The sequence below is a fragment of the Drosophila santomea genome, chromosome 3L, assembly GCF_016746245.2.
Source record: "Drosophila santomea strain STO CAGO 1482 chromosome 3L, Prin_Dsan_1.1, whole genome shotgun sequence".
In the NCBI taxonomy this organism is placed as follows: Eukaryota; Metazoa; Arthropoda; class Insecta; order Diptera; family Drosophilidae; genus Drosophila; species Drosophila santomea.
The window spans coordinates 13,120,322-13,140,225 of NC_053018.2; the positions used below are offsets into that span (position 1 = coordinate 13,120,322).

The window sequence follows — 19,904 nt, forward strand, 5'->3', positions numbered from 1 at the left end:
CCCGTTTCACGTTAAATTAAAATCCTTATTTACTGGTAGCTCTGTCTTTGAGGATATTATCGCTTTGTTAAAACTTGAAATAGTTATTTTTATTTATTTTAGCTAATTATGTTGGCTAGCCGCCATGACAGCTCATATTTAACTTTGTATTTATTTTTAGATAATTTAGATAACAACAGATGGTTATGAGCAAACTAGGTCATTTGGCAATATTTAAGGGGATGACAACTAATTAAATAAATCTGAAATCAATAGAAACTGTTCAAGCTTTACACATTTGTTATTTTTCATTTGCTTCATTTAAAAGTGTTTCCGTATTACAACAACCATAAACATATATGGATTTCATTTGAAAAAAATAATTACTTATGTCACGTTGCAAAATAAATTCTTAATAGGTTTTTTTGCCATGCCTGTCAATGTTGAATACTTTTTGCCCCAAAATCCAATTGATCCTGAGGTCTTTTCGGTCACAGAAAATTGAATTCCCACGAAGGCATTGCAAATTGATTTTTAATACAATTTAACCGCAGGCGAATAAACTGCACGCAATGGGAGCCAGACGAATCTTTTACATAAAAGTCTTTTTAAGTATGAATACATATATAACTGCTGTTCTCCATGGGGCCACCCATTCCACCCACTCAGTATTTGGGTGTTGTGTTTCCGAGGATTTATCGCACTTGGTCTGCTGGCCGCCTGGCCATCGCTTTGTTTGCGGCTCAGCTTTAGACTGACATGAAAATCCAGGCAACGCCATTGTCCAAGCCGAATAAAACAAAAAAAAAAAAAAACAAAAAACGAATGGAATAGAAGGAAAAAACTGCAGCCACATGTTGGTGCTGTCACAGCTCCCCCCAAACCCCCTTCGCCGCGCCTTTGTGGCCATGTTTCTAACATGGCTTTGTGGCCACCTTTTCGCCCAGACCCTGAAAGTGTTCAAGTCCCTTTGAAGCTACTCCCACACTTGTATCCTAATTTTTTTTGTGGGGGGCACATCCTTTGCCGCCGGCTAACTGCTTGTTTTAATTGCATTTCTGTTGGGCTTGAAAATTGCATGTCATTTGTCACGACGGCCATTTGCATTCGGCTAAGCCAAATAAATGAGTTGGCCATTCAAAGCGATGAGTTTCGTTGCGCAAATGCAGTTCAAGTTGCTCATTATGCGGATCACATTAGGTCCGCCGTCGCACAATGACAATCGTTTTCGAAGTACTAAGGGCGAAGGACGAAGGACGAGAGCTGAATGAGAATCAAATCTGCCATTACCCAATCTGCAGTGCTATTTAAGTGGTTTTCGTAATTCAATTAACCCAAATGTGTCTGCATGCTTTTGATTAATTGAGTGTCGAGCCATTTCATTTTTAAATAAACTATTATAATTTGAATGTTTGGACTTTAAGACAAGCTTTAAAAGAAAATTATCAGTAAATGTCTATGCTTTATTTTTTGTAAGCTTAGGGAATAAAACATCTCAAGGCTGTAGTTTAAAGTTAAGGAATACATTTAGTTGTGAGGACTTAAGCTAAACCAAAATGCATATGCTCTTCAAAAAAAACGGGTATTCTAGTAATATCATCCACTTATCTCTCTGAACAAAGATTATGTTCTTAAATAAATGTCTCCTTTTTAATTTATCATCGTTTGCTGCTAAGGCTCAGCTTATCCAAGTCTAAACAGCCACCGAGAATCACCGAAATACGAATACGAAAAAAGAAGGGACAACAAAACGAATGCCAATCCATGGAGCTGGGCTAACGCTACCGCATTGCGGGTCCAACAAATAATTAAATTTATTTCAACTTTTGTCGCTGCCAACAGAAGGCGACCAAAGTCCGCGGTCCGCCGACAAAATTTGTAATTTGCATGAGGCAAAAAAAAAAAAAGAAAAAAAAGAGCAGCAAAAAAAGAGGAGCGACAACCACTGAACCGTGGGAATTGCAGGATTAGGGCCCACCAGGATCCATCCTCCTTGGTGTCCTGGTCCACTTCCATCGCTCGTCGAGTGGCAATTAATCAGTTTGTCCAAGTGGACGACACTCGAGTGCAGTGGGAGTCAGAATTTGTCCAACTTAAGTTATATGTACTTTATATATTCTTTTGCCACATCCGCTCTGCGGGCTCATTTATATGGCTTCGATTTTTATGGCCCTTCGGAAGTGGCAAGAATGTTCCGCTTTAGTTTATGGCGGTCAGCTTTCACCCCATCGATTTGGCTGGCATAAAAATATTTGAGGCCATAAATATGGTGCACGGAATTGGCCTAATTGAGTGTATTACATGTTGGCCAACCAAATCGGCGTGTACCATTCCAAGTGGAATAGTTTGTGGAACGCCCGGGGTGCAACTTATTTATTTATTTTTCATTGCCGCATGCTGGCTTGATTTGTAAAAGCGTATAAATTCGGCTTAGTGCCAACTTTTATGTATTTCCTATATTTATTTTAAGGCTGGTTGTGCAAACCGATTGATTGATTTCCCAAGAATTTTTCCTTAGCTTATTGAAATTTCTTCGGCGCTGCTGAAATTCCTTTATTTTTTTGTGAAATGAACCTCGCTTTCTTACGGAATTGCTTAGCCACTTGGGCTTTTGCATTTGACCAACAGTTTGCTGGCCACGTATTTACCCAATTTTGTTTTGTGTTCCTTAACTTGGACAAGTAATAAATGAATATTGACAGGAGGCGGTGCTGGCATCAAAACTTTCAGCCTACCCACATAAAAACTTAACTAATCGCCCAGTTATCGACTTAATGCTCGATTTTCCTTGTCCTGCTCTCGTGCTGAAAAAGTAGAGAAAATACCCCATTGAAAGGACCTCTTGACAGGCGCACACACACATGGGTCTAAGTGGCACTTGACAGGACAAGGCGGTGGTGGTGGTGCTGGTGGCGCTGACCTCGAAACGGAATCAGGAGCCTTTGAACTGCAAGCCAAGTCAAATGAAAACCCAACCGGAGGCGGAGGCAAATGGCAAATGCCTGCCCCTTGGCCGAACCTAAAAAAAAGGACTATAAATAAAAATTTGCCCGCTATTGATTTTTGGGTCCAAGAGCAGAAAGCAGCAGACGCAAGTGAAAAGCCACTCATGAGTGTTTGTCTTTTGCTTTCGTTTTGTTTTGTTTCGATTCTCGATTCTCGCTTCTTGATGTCTTTGGTGCTCCTAACTTGCTACCATGTAGTCCTGCGTATCGTGAGAGTTCTGCGAGTCCTGGGAGTTTTCTGCGTCCTGCCCTCCGTATAATGGAGAGAAATTGCCTTTTAATGAGTTGGGAATTTCATCTGCGCCTTGCTTCTCAGCTTTGACAAGCTTCAATTAATTTACTTCTTCCGAGATGTATTGCTATTTTCTTTTTTAATATTTGTTAATTAAATGTTATTATTTTATGTTAGACAGTGCACGAGCACTCTCAACTTTGATGAGAATAAATGATGCTTATAAATTTATAATATATTTGGGATGCTTTGATTTTGGATATATCAACAGTCTTATGGAAGCGAATCTTTGCTCTTGAGGGTTCTTCATAATCCTTTTTTTAAACCTTTAAGCAGGGAACATCCAAATAGCGATGTTTGTCGTTTAAATCCAAATCGAAGTTAAAGTTTATTTTCAAAGTTACACATTTGCTTGGAAAACTTAAATCCTAAACCGAAACGCACAGTTGTTGTTGGCTTACGATATAAAATTGTAGTTAGTTCGGCTCACTTGTACGATGAAATCTTTCGATTCCCGTGTCCGCCCATTTAAGTGGGCGTGGCGGGTGCATCATAAATATGGTTGCATATGCATGCAGGGCTACCGGAAACCGAGCGTCTGTGTATGTGTGTGTCCGCTCCATTTGCTTTACGACTCCATTTTGTGAGCTTTTCATTTCCATCTCTCTCCCGCTTTTTGTTTAGCTTGCTGCATTTTTTGTAGTCCTTGGGCCCTGGTCCCCTTTCAATTTGTTTTACTTTGCTTGCCATGTTTGAGCGATTTATGGTGCCTGGACAACTGAAAAAGTTACGAAAAATGGGGGGAAAAAAACAAACCATTGAAATGTGTTCCGCTTGCTGCGATAGATAAACGTCTTTACTGCCAGCCTACAAATTGTTTTCCCAATCGATTCGCCCCTAAACTTTAAAGTGTTCAAGGTCGTCAAGTGGGGGAGTATATGAAATCCATTAGTGGGTAACCACCCGGCTAGTGGGTAAACATATATACATACATACATATGTAGACGACTGGCATCCCTGGAAATCTGCTGCTCTAAGCGCAGAGTTGAAAGTTCATTAGTAAGCCATAAAGTAGGCTATAAATTCTTGCGGCCCACACAGAACACATATGTGATAAGTATCCGCCCACTTACACCCACACACACACATACGTGCGGAATGGCTCATTATCAACACGCACACATGGAAAGATAAAGGCAGAGAGCGATTCTGCTAAGCTCTAAGCACAAGGATCTAGCAGCTGGTGCCCGCAACAACACTTTGAGTGGCTGTTTCCTTTCGCCAACTAGCGTTGATGTCCAATACTGAGAAAAAATAACCGTTCAGGGCTTAAGAAAACTTAAAAAAGATAGTTTCTTAGCTAAATCTTTGGATATAATTTAAAATAGACAGATATCTGGTTAGTATGTAAGTATAAAATATTCATAAAAAGATGTTTTAACACCATATCCAAAAATGTATTTTTAAACACTTGCGTTATTTTTCTGAGTGCATTGGTGTGGGTGCGGCAGATCTCCAGGCGCTAAGCAAACCGCACACTCACATTTAAATTATGCAAGTCCTTGTCTAGGCTGTTCCATTACATCTGTCTGTGAGTCGGTTTGTTTGCTTAGCCGCCCGTGTCTTTGACCCAGAATCACACATTTCGCGTTTTATGTTCCGCTCTATATATACATATACACTCACTTCTGTTTTATATACATATATATATGTGTGTGTGTGTACCTTCAATGGGCACACGGGCGCACACTTTTGGAATGGCTCAGGTTTTTTGTGTTTGTCAATTTGGGCAATGCCTGCAAACGATTTTTATTTGGGTCTGCTGCTGTTTATTTGTTTAAATTTAACGCATCAACGTACCCAACTCCTGGGGCTCGCTTTTTATACGCTTTTCTATTATTTTCCGCACTAGGCTTTTGTGTGTTGGGCTTCTGTGGGGCAAAAACAGATTAAATTCGTTGGCTGCGCCCTGATGTATGCAGCATTTTTTTGCCCAACTTAAAGTAAACATAAGTATGGGTGGAAATTTAATCTGTTATCAAATAGTTTTTAAGATATGTGTATTTGATTTGCTTACATTAGGAAAGTCTGTTTAGCGTGTTTTGATTACCTTATTAAATTCAAAGTTATTCACATATCACGGACTTATTTCGTTGTCTTTGACTGAAATGGATTTCATTCACTTTCCGCTGATCATCTACGTGTATTCATTCACGAATTTTTCATTTCAGCTCTGATTTTCCACCGGTCGGTCTATTTAGGATTATTTTCTTTTGCAGTTTCGGTTCATTTAATTTCAACGTTTACCAAATATTTTCGTACACGGCTTTGCCTTTTTTCAACCCGCGTTCAATTTCGCTTTTCTTTATATTTTTTGTGGGCACTGCTCTAGCTCCGCTCTCAATTTTCATTCAATGTTATCGTGTCGTGCCACAAAGTTTGCTCCTTTTTTTTTGTAGACAAAATTTTCTATTTTCCTTCTACACGCTTTATTTTTGAGGGGTTTTCGACCTCTCAACCCCTCGGGGTCTGCGTTGCGTGAAATCGCATCAATTGTACAAACTTTAGGCGCGTTATTTAATTTGCCATTGAGGCAGTTCGCTCCATTTATTCGCCTGTCCAGTCTGTCTCGCTTCGCTTTGGCTTCTTAATTGTTTGGCCAGGGAAATATTGGCAAGCAAGGATTTTTGTAAGAAAATTTAATTACAGCGGAATACGAAAACCCGAAATCATTCCGACCTTGTCGAAATTCAATTCAATCAGCCGAATCTCATTTCTTGAGACTCTGCAGACTCCGCCTGTCCCTGTTTCCATGTGTCCCTGGGCACTTTGCTTGGGTGGCTGCTCCGGCTCGAGCCATTCGACATCATGACCCAGTTCGATGCTGTTTGAATAATTGATCAGTTGGCGCTGCTCTGCTGCCTTACTTGTGTTTTCACCCAACGTCAACGGCCTGGCCTGCAAGCCTTATTTTTCCACATTTTTCCTTCTTTTTTTTTGGCTTGTAATTGAGCCGGCGGCCTGCTATTGAACCCAAGATGCCGAGATGTGTGAGGCTGCGAAATCGGAAAAATGTCACGCAGCTTTAATTATTTTCTTTAAGTAATTGATAGTCTGCTCTGAAAATAATGTCATTCGCCGGAGCAGTTGGATACAAATCTAAATGAAGAGTGATCTGACTATTAAATATGGAAAGAAACAAACTTCAAATGAGTTTAGTTTTTGAGCTGTACAAATAAATATTTTACTACACTTTTAGTGTACAGGGATTTTTCTTAATTTACTTGTGACCGCCAGTGCCTCTATTGCATGCCACTTGACCCTTAATTAATAACTTGAATTACGCAGGACAAGCATGTAGAGCACTGAAAAACTTTTCGTCAAGTACACACTTGGGCAAAAACCAACTTAATTTAGTTGCGAAACACCCGTTGAACTTTGGCCAAGTTCTTAAAAGGTACCCTCCTTTGGCTTTCCTGCCGCATATGAGTTGTGATCGTTTAGTTAACTTCAAGGTTGATGAAATTTAAATTTAAATTTTAAACTTTGCTCATTTAATATTGATTTAATGATGTTGTTCTTTGCCCGAACTTTTCCATCTGAACAGCATGTTTTCATTGAGTTTGCTCGCTTGGTATATTTTTCTTTAGACTAGACATTAAGTAAATAATGAACCGCCAGCATGAAAATTCGCTGCTAATTGGTAAACGATAATTTTCCATTTATTTTATAATTTAAATTGAGTTAGATATCTAATAATTAGTCTCTCTAATAATTAGTCTCGATTTTCAATCGGCCAATATAAACAGCATTTATGCGTTTATAACCACGAAATGTATTAAAAATTCATAGACACCTTTGGGCAGAATTCAGTTAGAAGCGGTTCAACCCTGAAACTTATTACCATTTAACCCTGAAATGTAGCCAAAAGTTTGGCCTCTATCATTGAATGACCTTTCCTGTTTTGGCAGCAACATAATTTATGGGAAAAACTCTTATCGTTGCCCTTGGCATATGTTTTACCCACAAAAACTCATAAATAATTAATGGGTAAGAAGAACTTAAACCACACAAGTTCAAGACTGGGCCACCAAGTATGTTGGCTAATTTTGAGGGTTGGACAAACGAAAGGCACTTCCAAAGGTAAAGCCGGGATAAGTCGGAAAACTAATTTTTGCTAATATTATTTGGTTGCAAGCTTACACAAGCAAATTCCAACAGATTGGATTTGGTTAACATCATATATAATGATGGGTATACCAGAGTCCAGTCCAGAGTACGAAAATCTGAGAAGTTCTTAAGCAAAGAGCGCGAAAAGTCAATCATATTAAATATTGGATATTTCCTTAGGTGGAAAATATTTATTTTCCCTTTATCCTCCATTTATAGTGCTTCAATATAGCAAATCAAATTTAATAACGTTTAATTATTAATTGTTAATTTGTTTCGTTTAATCCAAATGATTTGTCTGTTTGTTATGTTTAATAAAAAGTTTGGCAAATAATGGTACAAAAGATCCATTACGTAAAAGAAAACCGGTATATATTATTTTTAAGCCTATTTTCAATTGGCATACCCAACTCGATTGGATGGAAAATCGGGAACTGTGACGAGCCACGATGTATGCAATGAAGATGTGAAAACACGCGATAATTATGACATTGCGACGGATAATGCTTCGTAACTGTTGCGTTGTTTTCACTCGAATTCGGCGAACAAAAGGCTGCAACACTATCGCTCCTTGTTTGCAACAATTTAAACATTTGTTGTTTCCCAGGCCAGGATGCTAGACTGCTGGAATGGTAGACTGCTGGAATGGTGGAATGGTCTTTAGCACGTTTACATTGAATTAAACGCTGGCGGGTGAGCTGAAACAGCAGATAGCAACTGCAGAGCAGAACAGAACAACAATTTGCCGGCGAACAACAAGTGCAAGTGCAGTGGAACATGGCCAACAGAAAATCAACAGACAGACAATGTTGGGAACGAGATCCACCGGAGAACCCTGTCCAGAATCCCGTGGAGGAGATGGGGCTGGCGGTGCAGATGGAGATGGAGATGGAGATGGAAATGGAGACCCACGGGCGGAGCCGGAAAGTGAAACAAGCTCAGCTCAAGTGAAAGAAAAACAGACAACAGTCAGCGAAACAATGGCAACAATGCGCTCGAGAAAATTCTGATATTACTACTGGTACTTTGATCCCATTCTCATTTTATTCAGCGAGTCCCAAGCATATTATTTATTATTATTTTTCGGGGCATCGTGTATACATATATAACTACGTGCACTTCCCCACCGATATGCTAATTGAAATGTTAAAACGAGGCCTCGCGAGGATGGAAAATTCTCAAGAATCCTTATCGACCGGAGGGAAACAAAAGCCGCTGTGCTCCAGAAAACTGAATAAAAATGAGCACGGGTTCTCAATAAATTGAATTATAAAGAACTGGGTCTCTCAATGAAATGCATTAACAAGGAAATCACAATGGGTAATTTATTGAGTCACTTTGTTGGCTGCGTGACAGTTTTTGCCGTGGATAAGTAAGTGTAAGGAAACAATAAATAATTTTTGGAGCGAATTAAAAGGGGAAAATGTTAATGGCAGAACTAATTTCATAGTTATTTATATATTTACAAAGTAATTCTCCCTTTTAAGCTTTACCTGTATCTTAGTTATTATCTCTTACCTATTCACTTTGAAAATAAAAGATAATTTATTTAATTATCAAGAAAATAGTTTTCTTACATCAATATTAATTTTCGTTAATGATTTTTTAATTAGGTAAAATCGAAATATTCATTTCGCAATTTCTCAAGTAACATTCGCTTCAGCACGTCACCCGAAATATTCCCTTTGGAGTTTCTTCGTCCTAAAGAGCCGATGAAGGGGTCATAAATATTTCATCACAACGCGTGTGTCCGCACATTATTCATTAAAATTTGCTTCATCAACGGTGAGGAATGCCACTTGATAAAAAAAAAAGAAAAACAAAAATTGTGAAAACGCGAAATTGAAGCAAACGAGGCAGCAGTAAAAACTTCCAATTACTCAGGCGCATCCTCGTCCGCTGCAGAATCAAGTGGTGGAATTGGGGCCCATAAAAAGGATACTCCGCGAAGTACATGTGTACATGGGCATGCATGTAGTTGTGCGTATCTGTGTGCTTTTAATATCCTTTTCTTTGAATAATTCATGCACGCAAGGCTGACCAACCCGTTGGGTCCGTACCAGTACCACTACCAGTACCAGTACCAGTACCAGTACCAGTACCAGTACCAGTACCAGTACCAGTACCAGTACCAGTACCAGTACCCCAAGCCAAAAGCGAATCAGGATCCCAAACTCTTCAGCGGCAATCAGACGAGCTGAGTTGACGAGGGCTGCCCGGAAGGGTTGCCATTCATTCATACCAAAGGCAAACTTATTAATTGGCACTTGAGCTGTGGTAACCACAGGCTCGTCGTTATCACCCCGATCCCTCCATATGTGTCGTCCAGTGGCCCACATCCTATCTCCGTATACTCGTATGTATACTCGTATACCATTTCCCCACGTCATTCAACTCTTTTTGAGCGGGCATAATTTAACAGCGTTTCAGCCTTTTTTCCTTCGCGTTTGTCAACTGAACGCTGGCACAAGGACCCCTTTGGATATTGCTGGTAATCCACTTGGACAACATCGCGGGTTTTGACCATCGGGTCCGAAAAAATGGCCCAAAGGGCCCTGCTGGCCTGAATACCCTGCAGCCGCCTGCCACTGTTTAAATCACTTTGAGTTCTTAATTATTTTTATAACGGAGAGAATTCCTTTATCTTTACAACATGCAACGAAAAAATTCCATCAATATATATTTTTTAAAGATTTTATTGCTATGGAACATTTATTGATATCATTTATTGACATCAGAAAAGATGAGTATAATTAAATCATAATATTTTCCAAATGTATTAAATAATTCGATTTAATAGATTAGTTACATACATAACTAAAATACAAGTTTCCTATTATTTAAAATACTTTTTGCATAAAATAATAATTTACGCCAAGAACTTTCTTAGTTTGCACATAAATGCCACAACTTCTACTGCAAAACTCTCTTCATTTGCATAAAATAAGTTTTAGGCCCGGAAACTATCTCTTGGCCGAAAGACATGAAGTCTGTGGACTTCACTTCCGTGTTGCCCATAGAGTATATGTTCAGATTTGACTGACAGCGCGACACATGAGACAACCTCATATCCTCAGACTCCGGCTCGGCGCCATTGTCACGTTTCAGCATTTAAATTAAAATGTTTCGGTTAAAGGACGGCTGGAAAACTGCGAAAATTTCCTTGCGTTCGGCGGAGAGTAAAACCGCACCGAACAAAAAATCTCAGGAATATCCATTTAAATATGGCCCAGCAGACAAAAAAAAAAAAAAAAAAAAAAAAACCAAAAACTGAGGAAAAAGCTTAAAAAATGCCTTGGTTGCGCTTTTCTCGCTGCTCGCTGTCTTTTGCAGTCGGCGGTGCTCGTTTGGCGTTCTGCTCTTGAGTGCCGCCTGTTTGTTTGTGTTGTTGTTCTTGTGGGGGCGGTGGTGGTGCTGCTGGTGCTGGTGGCATCCACATCCCCTGTCCACTTTCAGCGATCCACTATCCGCCATTGCCAGTGGCAGCCTCGTTTTGACCAGCTCCATTGCCGTCGCCAGCACTCGTCTTCATTTATTCAATGCTGGATCGACTTTGGGCCACACGGCGTATGCGTGCTCTGCGAAATTCCATACAAGAAACTTTTCCATTTCGAAAAGCGGAAAGAGTAAAAAAAACAGAGCGCAGCATTGAGGTGGCACGGAACAAGCATGTTTGCCAGTTTACCAACAGCTTGTGCTTAAAGAGTTGAGCTGGACTTTTTGTGGATTAAAGTCATTTCATGGGATCAAGATTATTTTGGGGGAGGAGTGAACGCCTGTAATATAGAAGTTATGAAGCGTTTAACTAAACTCCTTATACATTTTCAAAGTTTAAGATCGTACCATTACAGCATTCCATTTCCATTCAGCGCCTACTGAGGAGCAACATTTGATAATTAAAACCTTGTGAAATTGCTCAGCAAACTATCCGAAAATCAATATTTTCCCCCCAAGCAATCCTTGTCCTAAGCATCTGTTGCCTTGACTATCGAATTATGCACTTTCATTAACTAACTGCAATCAGGCGAATAAAAATCCTTTCGAGAGCAATCTGTTGGCTTGGCTGGCTGCCTTAACCTTGTGACTGGCTGAGCGTGGCTTAATGCACTTTTAATTGAGCCCAGCATCCTGGGCGGGCGGGAAATTGAAAAGAAGTGTAAATGGAAAATTATAATTAACATTGCCAGATGCTTGTATCACCCAACACCCCTTGGCCATCTCTTTAATTGCAATTTTGCAATGGATGCAAGGTGAGCACATCTAATATTGCGCATACGCCATGTGTTTTCCATTAGTTGCCATAAATTATTGAAAATCAGGATTTATGTCCGAATTGTCACGTTCATGCTCCAAACTAGCACCTAGCCCAGCATTGTAATTGATTAATGCGAGTCTCTTCTTGGCATTTCCATGGCAGAAAAAAAAGCGACTGCGAATTTGCATATTGGAAATTATGACAATTACACGACATTGTCATTGTGCATATGCCGAATGGAGCCTAGTAAATAACATCTATAATTGGTGCGCAGCTTTAAGGGCTTGGACATTTAATATTTACAAGAAGAAAGTTGACATTCTATTGGTTTTACTCTGAAACAAATATGCAATGGAAAGCAATGTTGTCAATTTCTGGCTCATAATGAACATCATCCTCATCATTTCCAATACCGTTCTGTTCCGAAGAGTATTCAATTCGATGCTAGTGATTTCTTTGTTACGAATATTTCGTTTCCTATTTGCCTATCTTAAATTTCCTGCTGTACATAATTTGATGGCAACATTGCCATTCAATTTGCATGACATTTGTCTACACATATATTGCATTTCATTGACAGGCCTTCTGTGCGTAGCAGCTGTCAGCTTCGAATGCGAATAAATTGTATTTTTCCTAACCAAATTCAATTACCTAATGATTTGTTTTACATGCAGCTTTTTGTTCGCTTCCGGAGAACAGAAACAGACATCCAATGGCCAAAGGAATGTCGACTAGGGTGAGCATCATTCGATTGCCGAAATTCACACGCACGAACAGTGCTGCAAATTAGTCAGTGGTCATGTACATATATTTATGTGTATGTACATATGTATGTGTACTTGGTCTAGCTGACCACTCGGTAGTGGCCATCAGTTGACCCAACATTTATTTGATTTGGTCAGTATGAATGTTTCTGGTCTTGGTCTGCCGTTGATGCTGATTGAGTGCGTTTTAGCTTTCAATATCAAATGTTGTTTTAGCCTAATAAGTTAATTTATCTGAAACACGTAAGGATGTGCATCAATCAATAAAAATTCGATATTTCCAGAAGCTTTATTATTTCGAAGTTTTCTTTTTAATTCCTACAAATTTTAACCTCAAATTAATTCAATTAAATGCGTATCCAATTCATTTTCCTTACATTGATTTTACTATGGTATTTGTTTATTAATCCCATATTCAATTAATTTATTAGTACTTAATAAAAATACAACATCAATTGAAAGCTGTTTGCAATTAACTTTATGGTAAATAGATTATGGCTTATTACGTTCGAATAATTTCTTCGGTTTATAGGTTAATGAATGGGGCACGATAAGAATCTTGATGGCTAAGAACTTACTACTATTCACGAACAATAAGTGAAGATAACATGGTAGCAAAAAACTTTATTGACAAGTTCCTGAATGGGCATTTCACTGGAAATTAATATAAATACATTTTTATTTAGCTATTAGAAGGTGTATCTAAGTCCGTGACTTTTACAATCAGAAATTGGTTAAGTTAAAAAAAAGTAAATGAATTTAGATGTGATCAGCTTAAGTGGTTTTGCAATGTTATTGACGTTATCTTCAGCTAAGCATTGATTGTGTTTGTGTTTGGATTCCCATTTTGTGATATTTACGGCTTTATTTTTAATCGGCCGCAATAAAACACGTAATCTTATCGATAAGTAGTCCATATAAGAGGGAACTACGCATGTCCCACCTTTGCCATTACGTGCATTGCAACTTAGTGATGTGGAGCAATCGCTGCTCGGTTTTTATCCTGGCGCTGCTGGTCGCCAGCAGTGCGGTGAAAGTGTCCGGAAGATTGCCTCGTATCCTGCCGGAATCCTACGCCGAGGGCGATGAAGGTGTCCCAGTGCGCGGAGATTGTGAATTTAAGGTGAACGGCGATCTGAAAGATCCCGCTCCTCTCTTTTCGCGACACAATTCCTACGAAATTATAGTGCCAGATCCCACGGATACAGTGCGTCTTGTGAATGGTGAACTTTTGGACATGTTCTGCCCGGGAGTAGGATTTGCCGCTCCATTCGTAAATCGATCACATGTGACGGCCACGTGTCTGCAGAATAAGTACTTCCTGGTCGATGATCTTATCTATCCGTTTGCCAACTTTTCCTGTACCGCCTGGCCCATATTCACTGCCCTTCGCACGGGTAAGGATTGCAATGGAGGCACGGATCTCGTCCAGGTGGGCTTCGAGGTGGAGGATGGCGGCTTCCTGCAGAGCTTCGAACTGTGCCACGATGCCGAGGCGGAAGCCACGCGATACGTTCACCATGTGCTCTATCCATCGAGCTACGATTATCAGCATGGAGTGGCGCGACCCAACTTTATCGAACTCGATTTCTATGGCGGAAGGGATGTGAATACCAAGTACACTCAAGTACAGCAGAACATCACTATCAGTAACATACTCGGTCTGGATGCGTCACCCTACTTCAACTTTAGTGACAATCGTATCCTGGCTCGGGGACATATGATCGCCAAAACGGATCAGATCTTTGGAGCGGCTCAGCTCTCGACTTTCCTGTTCATCAATGTGGCGCCTCAATGGCAGACCTTCAACGGAGGCAACTGGGAGAGGGTGGAGACTAGTGTTCGGAAATTTGTGGCCGATCGCAATCTCACCACCGATTGCTATACGGGCACATGGGGAGTTTCCACCCTTCCCGATGTGGACGGCATTGAGAGGGAGCTTTATCTGGACTTTGATGTGAACAACAATGGTTTGATCCCAGTGCCCAAGATCTATTACCGTGTGGTTATCGATCGGGTGACTCGCGAAGGCATTGTGCTAATTGGCATTAATAATCCCTATCTAACGCTGGAGCAAATCCAAAAGGACTACATTCTGTGCAACGATATTGGCCATCAGCTAAGCTGGCTAACTTGGTACAAGGAAGATCTGCACGAGGGTTATTCTTATGCTTGTACGGTGGAGGATTTCACCGAAGTGGTCAAGGACTTGCCGCTGGAGGACCTGCACACAAATGGAGTCCTTGGATTGGATGACGTGACCACTGTTGAGCCTTCGACATCCACAACTACTGAAGAGCCGAGCTCAACTACGACCACCGAAGTCCCATCAACCACTGATCCTGTAACCACACCCAGTTCCACTACCGTTCCTTCTACCACTGAAGAGCCAAGCTCATCTACTGCTTCATCCACCACTGAATCATCTACCTCCACAGTTACACCCACAACAGAACCAAACTCGTCCACCACTCTGGAACCCACGTCAACTACATCATCCTCCACCACTTCTGAACCAACTTCATCAACCGAAGAATCTACTTCGACATCCTCAACGTCTACCACAACTTCAAGTCCTCCAGTGACTACTGCCAATCCCATTGCCAATCCCTGTCGGTTTAGTACCAATGGTGATCTCAAGGATCCTGCTCCACTACTAACACCACAAGGAGCTCTCAGCTGGCTGCTGCCCGATGAAAGTGGTTTTTACACCGTGGAAGAAGGATCTTCCATTGATCTGCACTGCACTGGAGCTCTGGTATCACCATTTAATAGGTATACAGCTCTGACCGCTCGTTGTGTTGGTGATCAGTTGTACGAGGCCGAAGGACAGCGGATCAGTATCCGAGGATTCGTCTGCCAGAGTTGGCCCACCTATGCGGCAGTGCGAACGGGAGAATCTTGCGAAGGTGGTACGGATCTGGTGCAGATCGGTTTCGATGTGGCTGCCGGTTTTCTTGGCCATGTTGAGCTTTGCTACGATCAGCAGGAGCAGATCTCCAGATACGCTCGATACGAACTGACTCCGGCCAATGTGGCTTACCAAGAGGGAGTGGCTCAACCGGGTTATCTCCGAGGTGATTTCTACACCGGCGAAGATGTCAATGTTCTGTATGGTCAGTCGTACCAGCTGGATGCATTTACTACGGCCCTGGGTTTGGATGCCAGTCAGTACTTCGACAGCACTAAGGATCTGTATTTGACCAGAGGACAGCTGGCAGCTCGTCTTGATTTCGTGCATAGTTCCGCGCAGAGAGCCACGCACTTCTATATCAACGCAGTTCCTCAATGGAGAAGCATCAATATTGGCAATTGGCTTGCCGTGGAATCCAGTTTGAGGCAATTTGTAGCGGATGAGGCACTAAATGTGAGTGTACATGCCGGCAGCTATGATGTCTCAACTCTGCCCAATTCACAAGGTGTTCAGACACCTCTTTACCTGAATGCCGAGACCAAACAACTGCCGGTAGCTAAGATCCTCTATCGCATAGTTATCGATCAGGAAAGTGGCAAGGGAGTTGCTTTAGTTGTGGTTAACAATCCACATATAACTTTGGCGGAAACCCTGGAGGATTATGTGATCTGTGAGGATGTGGGAGCACAGCTGGATTGGTTGGACTGGGACAAGGCAAATCTGCAGAAGGGCTACTCATATGCGTGCTCTGTAGAAGATTTCATCCAAGTGGTGAAGGATTTGCCCACAGACCAACTGCAAACAACAGGAATTCTTGGCTTGAATAGTCAAGTATTGGAAAACGAAGTGTGCAGCTTTAAAGTGAACGGCGATCTTAAGGATCCGGCTCCTGTATTTGTAGTCAGGAACGAATTGGGTCATGCGAGATATTTGGAACCAGATCATGAGGGAATAGTTCAGTTAAAACATGGAGAGGCCCTAGAGTCTCACTGCATCAAGTCCTTCAGTGGACTCTTCTCTGGTTACACCTTCGTGAATTCAACATGTTGGCAACAGCAGAGCTTCCTGACAATGGGCAGTTTGTATCAGCTGCAGGACTTTGTCTGCACATCCTGGCCAACATACACGGCTCGTCGCTCTGGTCGTCCTTGCAATGGTGGTACTGATCTGCTTGAAGTGGGATTCCAGCTCTCCTCCTCCTCGAGTGATGACTTCCTGCAGACCTATGACGTGTGTCACGATGAACTGGGCGAGGTCACCCGCTATGTGCATCATGTTTTGTACCCCGGGAGTGACCAATACCAGCGATCTGTATCCAGACCGAGCTTTATAACTGCCGACTTTTACGGCGGCAAGGATGTGAACACTTTGTACACCCAAGTTCGGCAGAATATCACGGTCTCCGAGATTCTGGGCATGGATGCCTCACCCTACTTCAACATCAGTGGTAATGTCTACCTGGCTCGGGGTCACCTTTCTGCCAAGACCGACTTTGTCTTTGGGGCCGCTCAACAGGCGAGCTTCTTCTTTGTGAACGTGGCACCTCAGTGGCAGACCTTCAATGGCGGCAACTGGGAACGAATTGAGGATAGTGTGAGGAAGTTTGTGGCCGATGAGAATATCACAGTGGATTGCTATACGGGCACCTGGGGTGTGTCCACCCTGCCGGATGTCAATGGCGTTGAAAGGGAGCTCTATTTGGACTTTGATGAGAATAACAATGGCTTGATTCCAGTGCCCAAGTTGTACTTCCGCGTGATTATCGATCGCGAGAGCAGAGGGGGCATTGTGCTACTGGGAGTAAACAATCCACATGCCAGCATAGAGCAAATCGAAAAGGAGTACATTATCTGTCAGGATATTGGCGTTCAACTGAGTTGGGTCAGTTGGACCAAAGAGGACCTAAAGAAGGGCTATTCATATGCCTGTACTGTGGAGGACTTTACTGCGGTGGTGAAAGACCTACCTTTAGAGGATCTGCACGTCGAAGGAGTCCTTGGTGTCTAAGACTAGACTATGTGCACCCGCACAAAGTCGAAAAAATAACGAATTTCTTAATTTAAAACAAATAAAATCAATATGTAGTAGAAAAGGGGTTTTTATGTAAGGGAAACCGCTGGGCAAATGCTTAAAGGCACGTTTAAATTCAGTTCTCATGGGCCATAAAGCACAGAAATCACGTTTTGCCTTTGTTCTTTTTGGATTTTATTGCATGTTGGACATTTTGATAAGAGTAAGGTTATCAAATGCTTGGCGTTATCGTTTATGGCCGGGGTAGAGCTATTTATTTACCCAGCTATTGGACTATTTGCTCACGTGCCGCACGTTTTCCAAAGCCTTAATTTTTTCTGCTGTTCCAGTGGCCCAAAAGGCGGTCCCTTGGCCCGAATCGAAGTCCCCATGGCAGTGACTTTCACATTACTTATCGACGCTAAGGAAATACCTTGTATTACTTGTGCGGTTTCTTTTGTTTATCTTATCGCAACACAATCGTCCCCAGTCCCAGAACGTATGAAGTATTATACTGTAATGGAGTTTTCAGGGGGTTAACAAAAGGTAGATAGAAACCGACATGTATGTCTTGATTTATATTTGTCGAGTAATCATTCACTTTGAATTGTTGTGGAGGTCTATGACTATCACATTTCGGATTGTTAATCAGTAATATCTATCAAGGTTGGAAGTATATTATATTAGGTTGTTAGGCTATGTTTATCTATGCCTTGAACTTTGTTTAGTTCAGAGCCCGTTTAAAAAGCATCTCTATTTTGCTAACCTACTGCTTATATATTAACTCAGTTAATCGTGTAACTTTTAATGTAATGTATATCATTTAAATAGCAATACTTAAAATTTCAATTAGAGCTGTTTAATGGAATTTTATGCATGCTAGAATGAGTCAGAACATTAATGAATATATTTCGGTGATTTAATTTTGCAAATAATCATTACCGCAACACATCAAGCATGAATATTTGAATGATATAAATATGAGTGATTTTAGGCCAAAGAGTTTATTTTGTTTCGAAAATTTACAAAAGAAAATGGAACTTTTTGGAATATATCTAATACTAGCCACTACAGTGGTTGTCCAGGGATACAGGAGTAAGTCAGTGAAACAGGACAAGGGAATAATTCTACAAAATACCCCACTTCTCCACTACCAATACAGAATATGGTCTTACTTGTGAGGATATAGAGTGTATATCGGGTCAAAAGTGCATTGTATCCAGAGTTCCCTGCGAAAATCCAAATCAGCAACAAGGAGAGCAATGTGGAACATATCCGGAGTGCCAAACAGGTTCGTATGAGATTGTTTGCTCATCTTCATTCACACTGAAATCTGGCTCTTTTAACTGATCCGTTTCAGATCAGATGGCCAGCGATTTCACCATCGACACCACACAGACCACTGCCAACACCCAAAACAGCATCATCATACCCTTCAGCACCCCCACGAATCGCAATCGGAATAATAGGGATAGTGACTTCGAACTGCTGACCGATTTCAGTAACTCCGATGCATTGGCCACGCATGCAGGGCAACGGCAGGCCAATGTTCTGGTTATTGTTCAAGATGGTTCCCAACAACCTCAACAGCCAAATCCCTGGCTGAATCGAGGACAAAGTTCTCCCTGTACCGTCAGTGCCCTCTACCCATATTCCTGCAATTATCCTGGTTATCCGAATTCCGGAGCGGGATTACCTTCATATCCGCAGCAGCGATCGGCCAATGTGCCACAGTTAGTTCCTCCCACACCGCCCTGCTACTATAACTGCTATCCCAGAGTGCGGTCCAGTCCATATGGTCAATATGGATACCCCCTGGCTAGATCAGCCAATCCCTCACCAACTAATAACTATCTAATCTACCTCACATTAGCTGGCTAAAAGCCCAGAAGCTTTAGATATGTGCAAATAATAAATATAGGATTTACTATCATTTATTTTTGTTTTGCCTTTCTATATCTTCACCAGTTTTGCACCGCTTCCGGCGAACGCCACCAATGTCTTATCAGCCCGTGGGGATGCCAGCTCCAATGCCACCTGGGTATCCACCACCTCGTCCGTCGTTTCCAATGCAGCAGCCGCGTCAAGCTGCACCACAATATGCGATTCCACCCCAGCTCAACCCACAGTACGCAGTTCAATACCAGGCCAACAGGCAATACGCCATGCAAGGAGATCCCAACTGGGCTAATCCTGGGCTCTACTTCTCAGTGGGGATGTCCTATCCCACGTATATGAACTACAATGGCCGTTCTGCTGGGAACTCCCCTCCATCATTTTACAATCCGTATCTGCCCAGTTATAGTACCTATAACTACAATATTAACTTACCCTTTTCGGGTGGATCTTCCTAGGATCTTTAATAAAGCTTAGTTCTGCTTTGCACCGGACGCAGTCCTTCCTAACACTATTTCACTGCCTTCAAATTCGATGTTACCAACATTAATTGTTATTATTTTTGTCAGCTTCTCTGGGGGAAACGACGAAGGATCTCGAAATAGATTCTGATGCGACACTTACACAATTCCACAATCGATCGGCACGACAGATTCCCATGTCAGGACCAATGCCAATG

At 41.6% G+C, this 19,904-nt stretch overlaps 2 protein-coding genes and 1 long non-coding RNA gene across 4 annotated transcripts; 2 read left to right on the forward strand and 1 right to left on the reverse strand.

The window, feature by feature from the left end:
* Positions 1-3,436: 3,436 nt before the first annotated feature.
* Positions 3,437-4,049, reverse strand: LOC120448955. Its single transcript, XR_005616166.2, has 2 exons — positions 3,707-4,049; positions 3,437-3,644 (listed from the first exon to the last, which is right to left on the reverse strand). It is a non-coding gene; the product is annotated as an uncharacterized LOC120448955 (long non-coding RNA).
* A 9,317-nt stretch (positions 4,050-13,366) lies between these two features.
* On the forward strand, positions 13,367-17,398 carry LOC120449240. Its single transcript, XM_039631615.1, has one exon. It carries the CDS (start codon positions 13,379-13,381, stop codon positions 17,324-17,326), a length of 3,948 nt encoding a protein of 1,315 aa, XP_039487549.1. The 5' UTR covers positions 13,367-13,378; the 3' UTR covers positions 17,327-17,398.
* Positions 17,399-18,357: 959 nt separating this feature from the next.
* Positions 18,358-19,683, forward strand: LOC120449520. Of its 2 annotated transcripts, none has more exons than XM_039632032.1 (3): positions 18,358-18,424; positions 18,492-18,620; positions 18,690-19,210. In XM_039632032.1, the coding sequence occupies exons 1-3, from the start codon at positions 18,364-18,366 to the stop codon at positions 19,208-19,210; spliced, it is 711 nt and encodes a 236-aa protein (XP_039487966.1). In that variant the 5' UTR covers positions 18,358-18,363. The 2 variants fall into 2 exon arrangements, with proteins under 2 accessions (XP_039487966.1, XP_039487965.1); XM_039632031.1 differs by lacking the exon at positions 18,690-19,210 and adding an exon at positions 19,298-19,683 and having other exon boundaries at positions 18,364-18,424.
* The last annotated feature ends 221 nt before the right edge of the window (positions 19,684-19,904 follow it).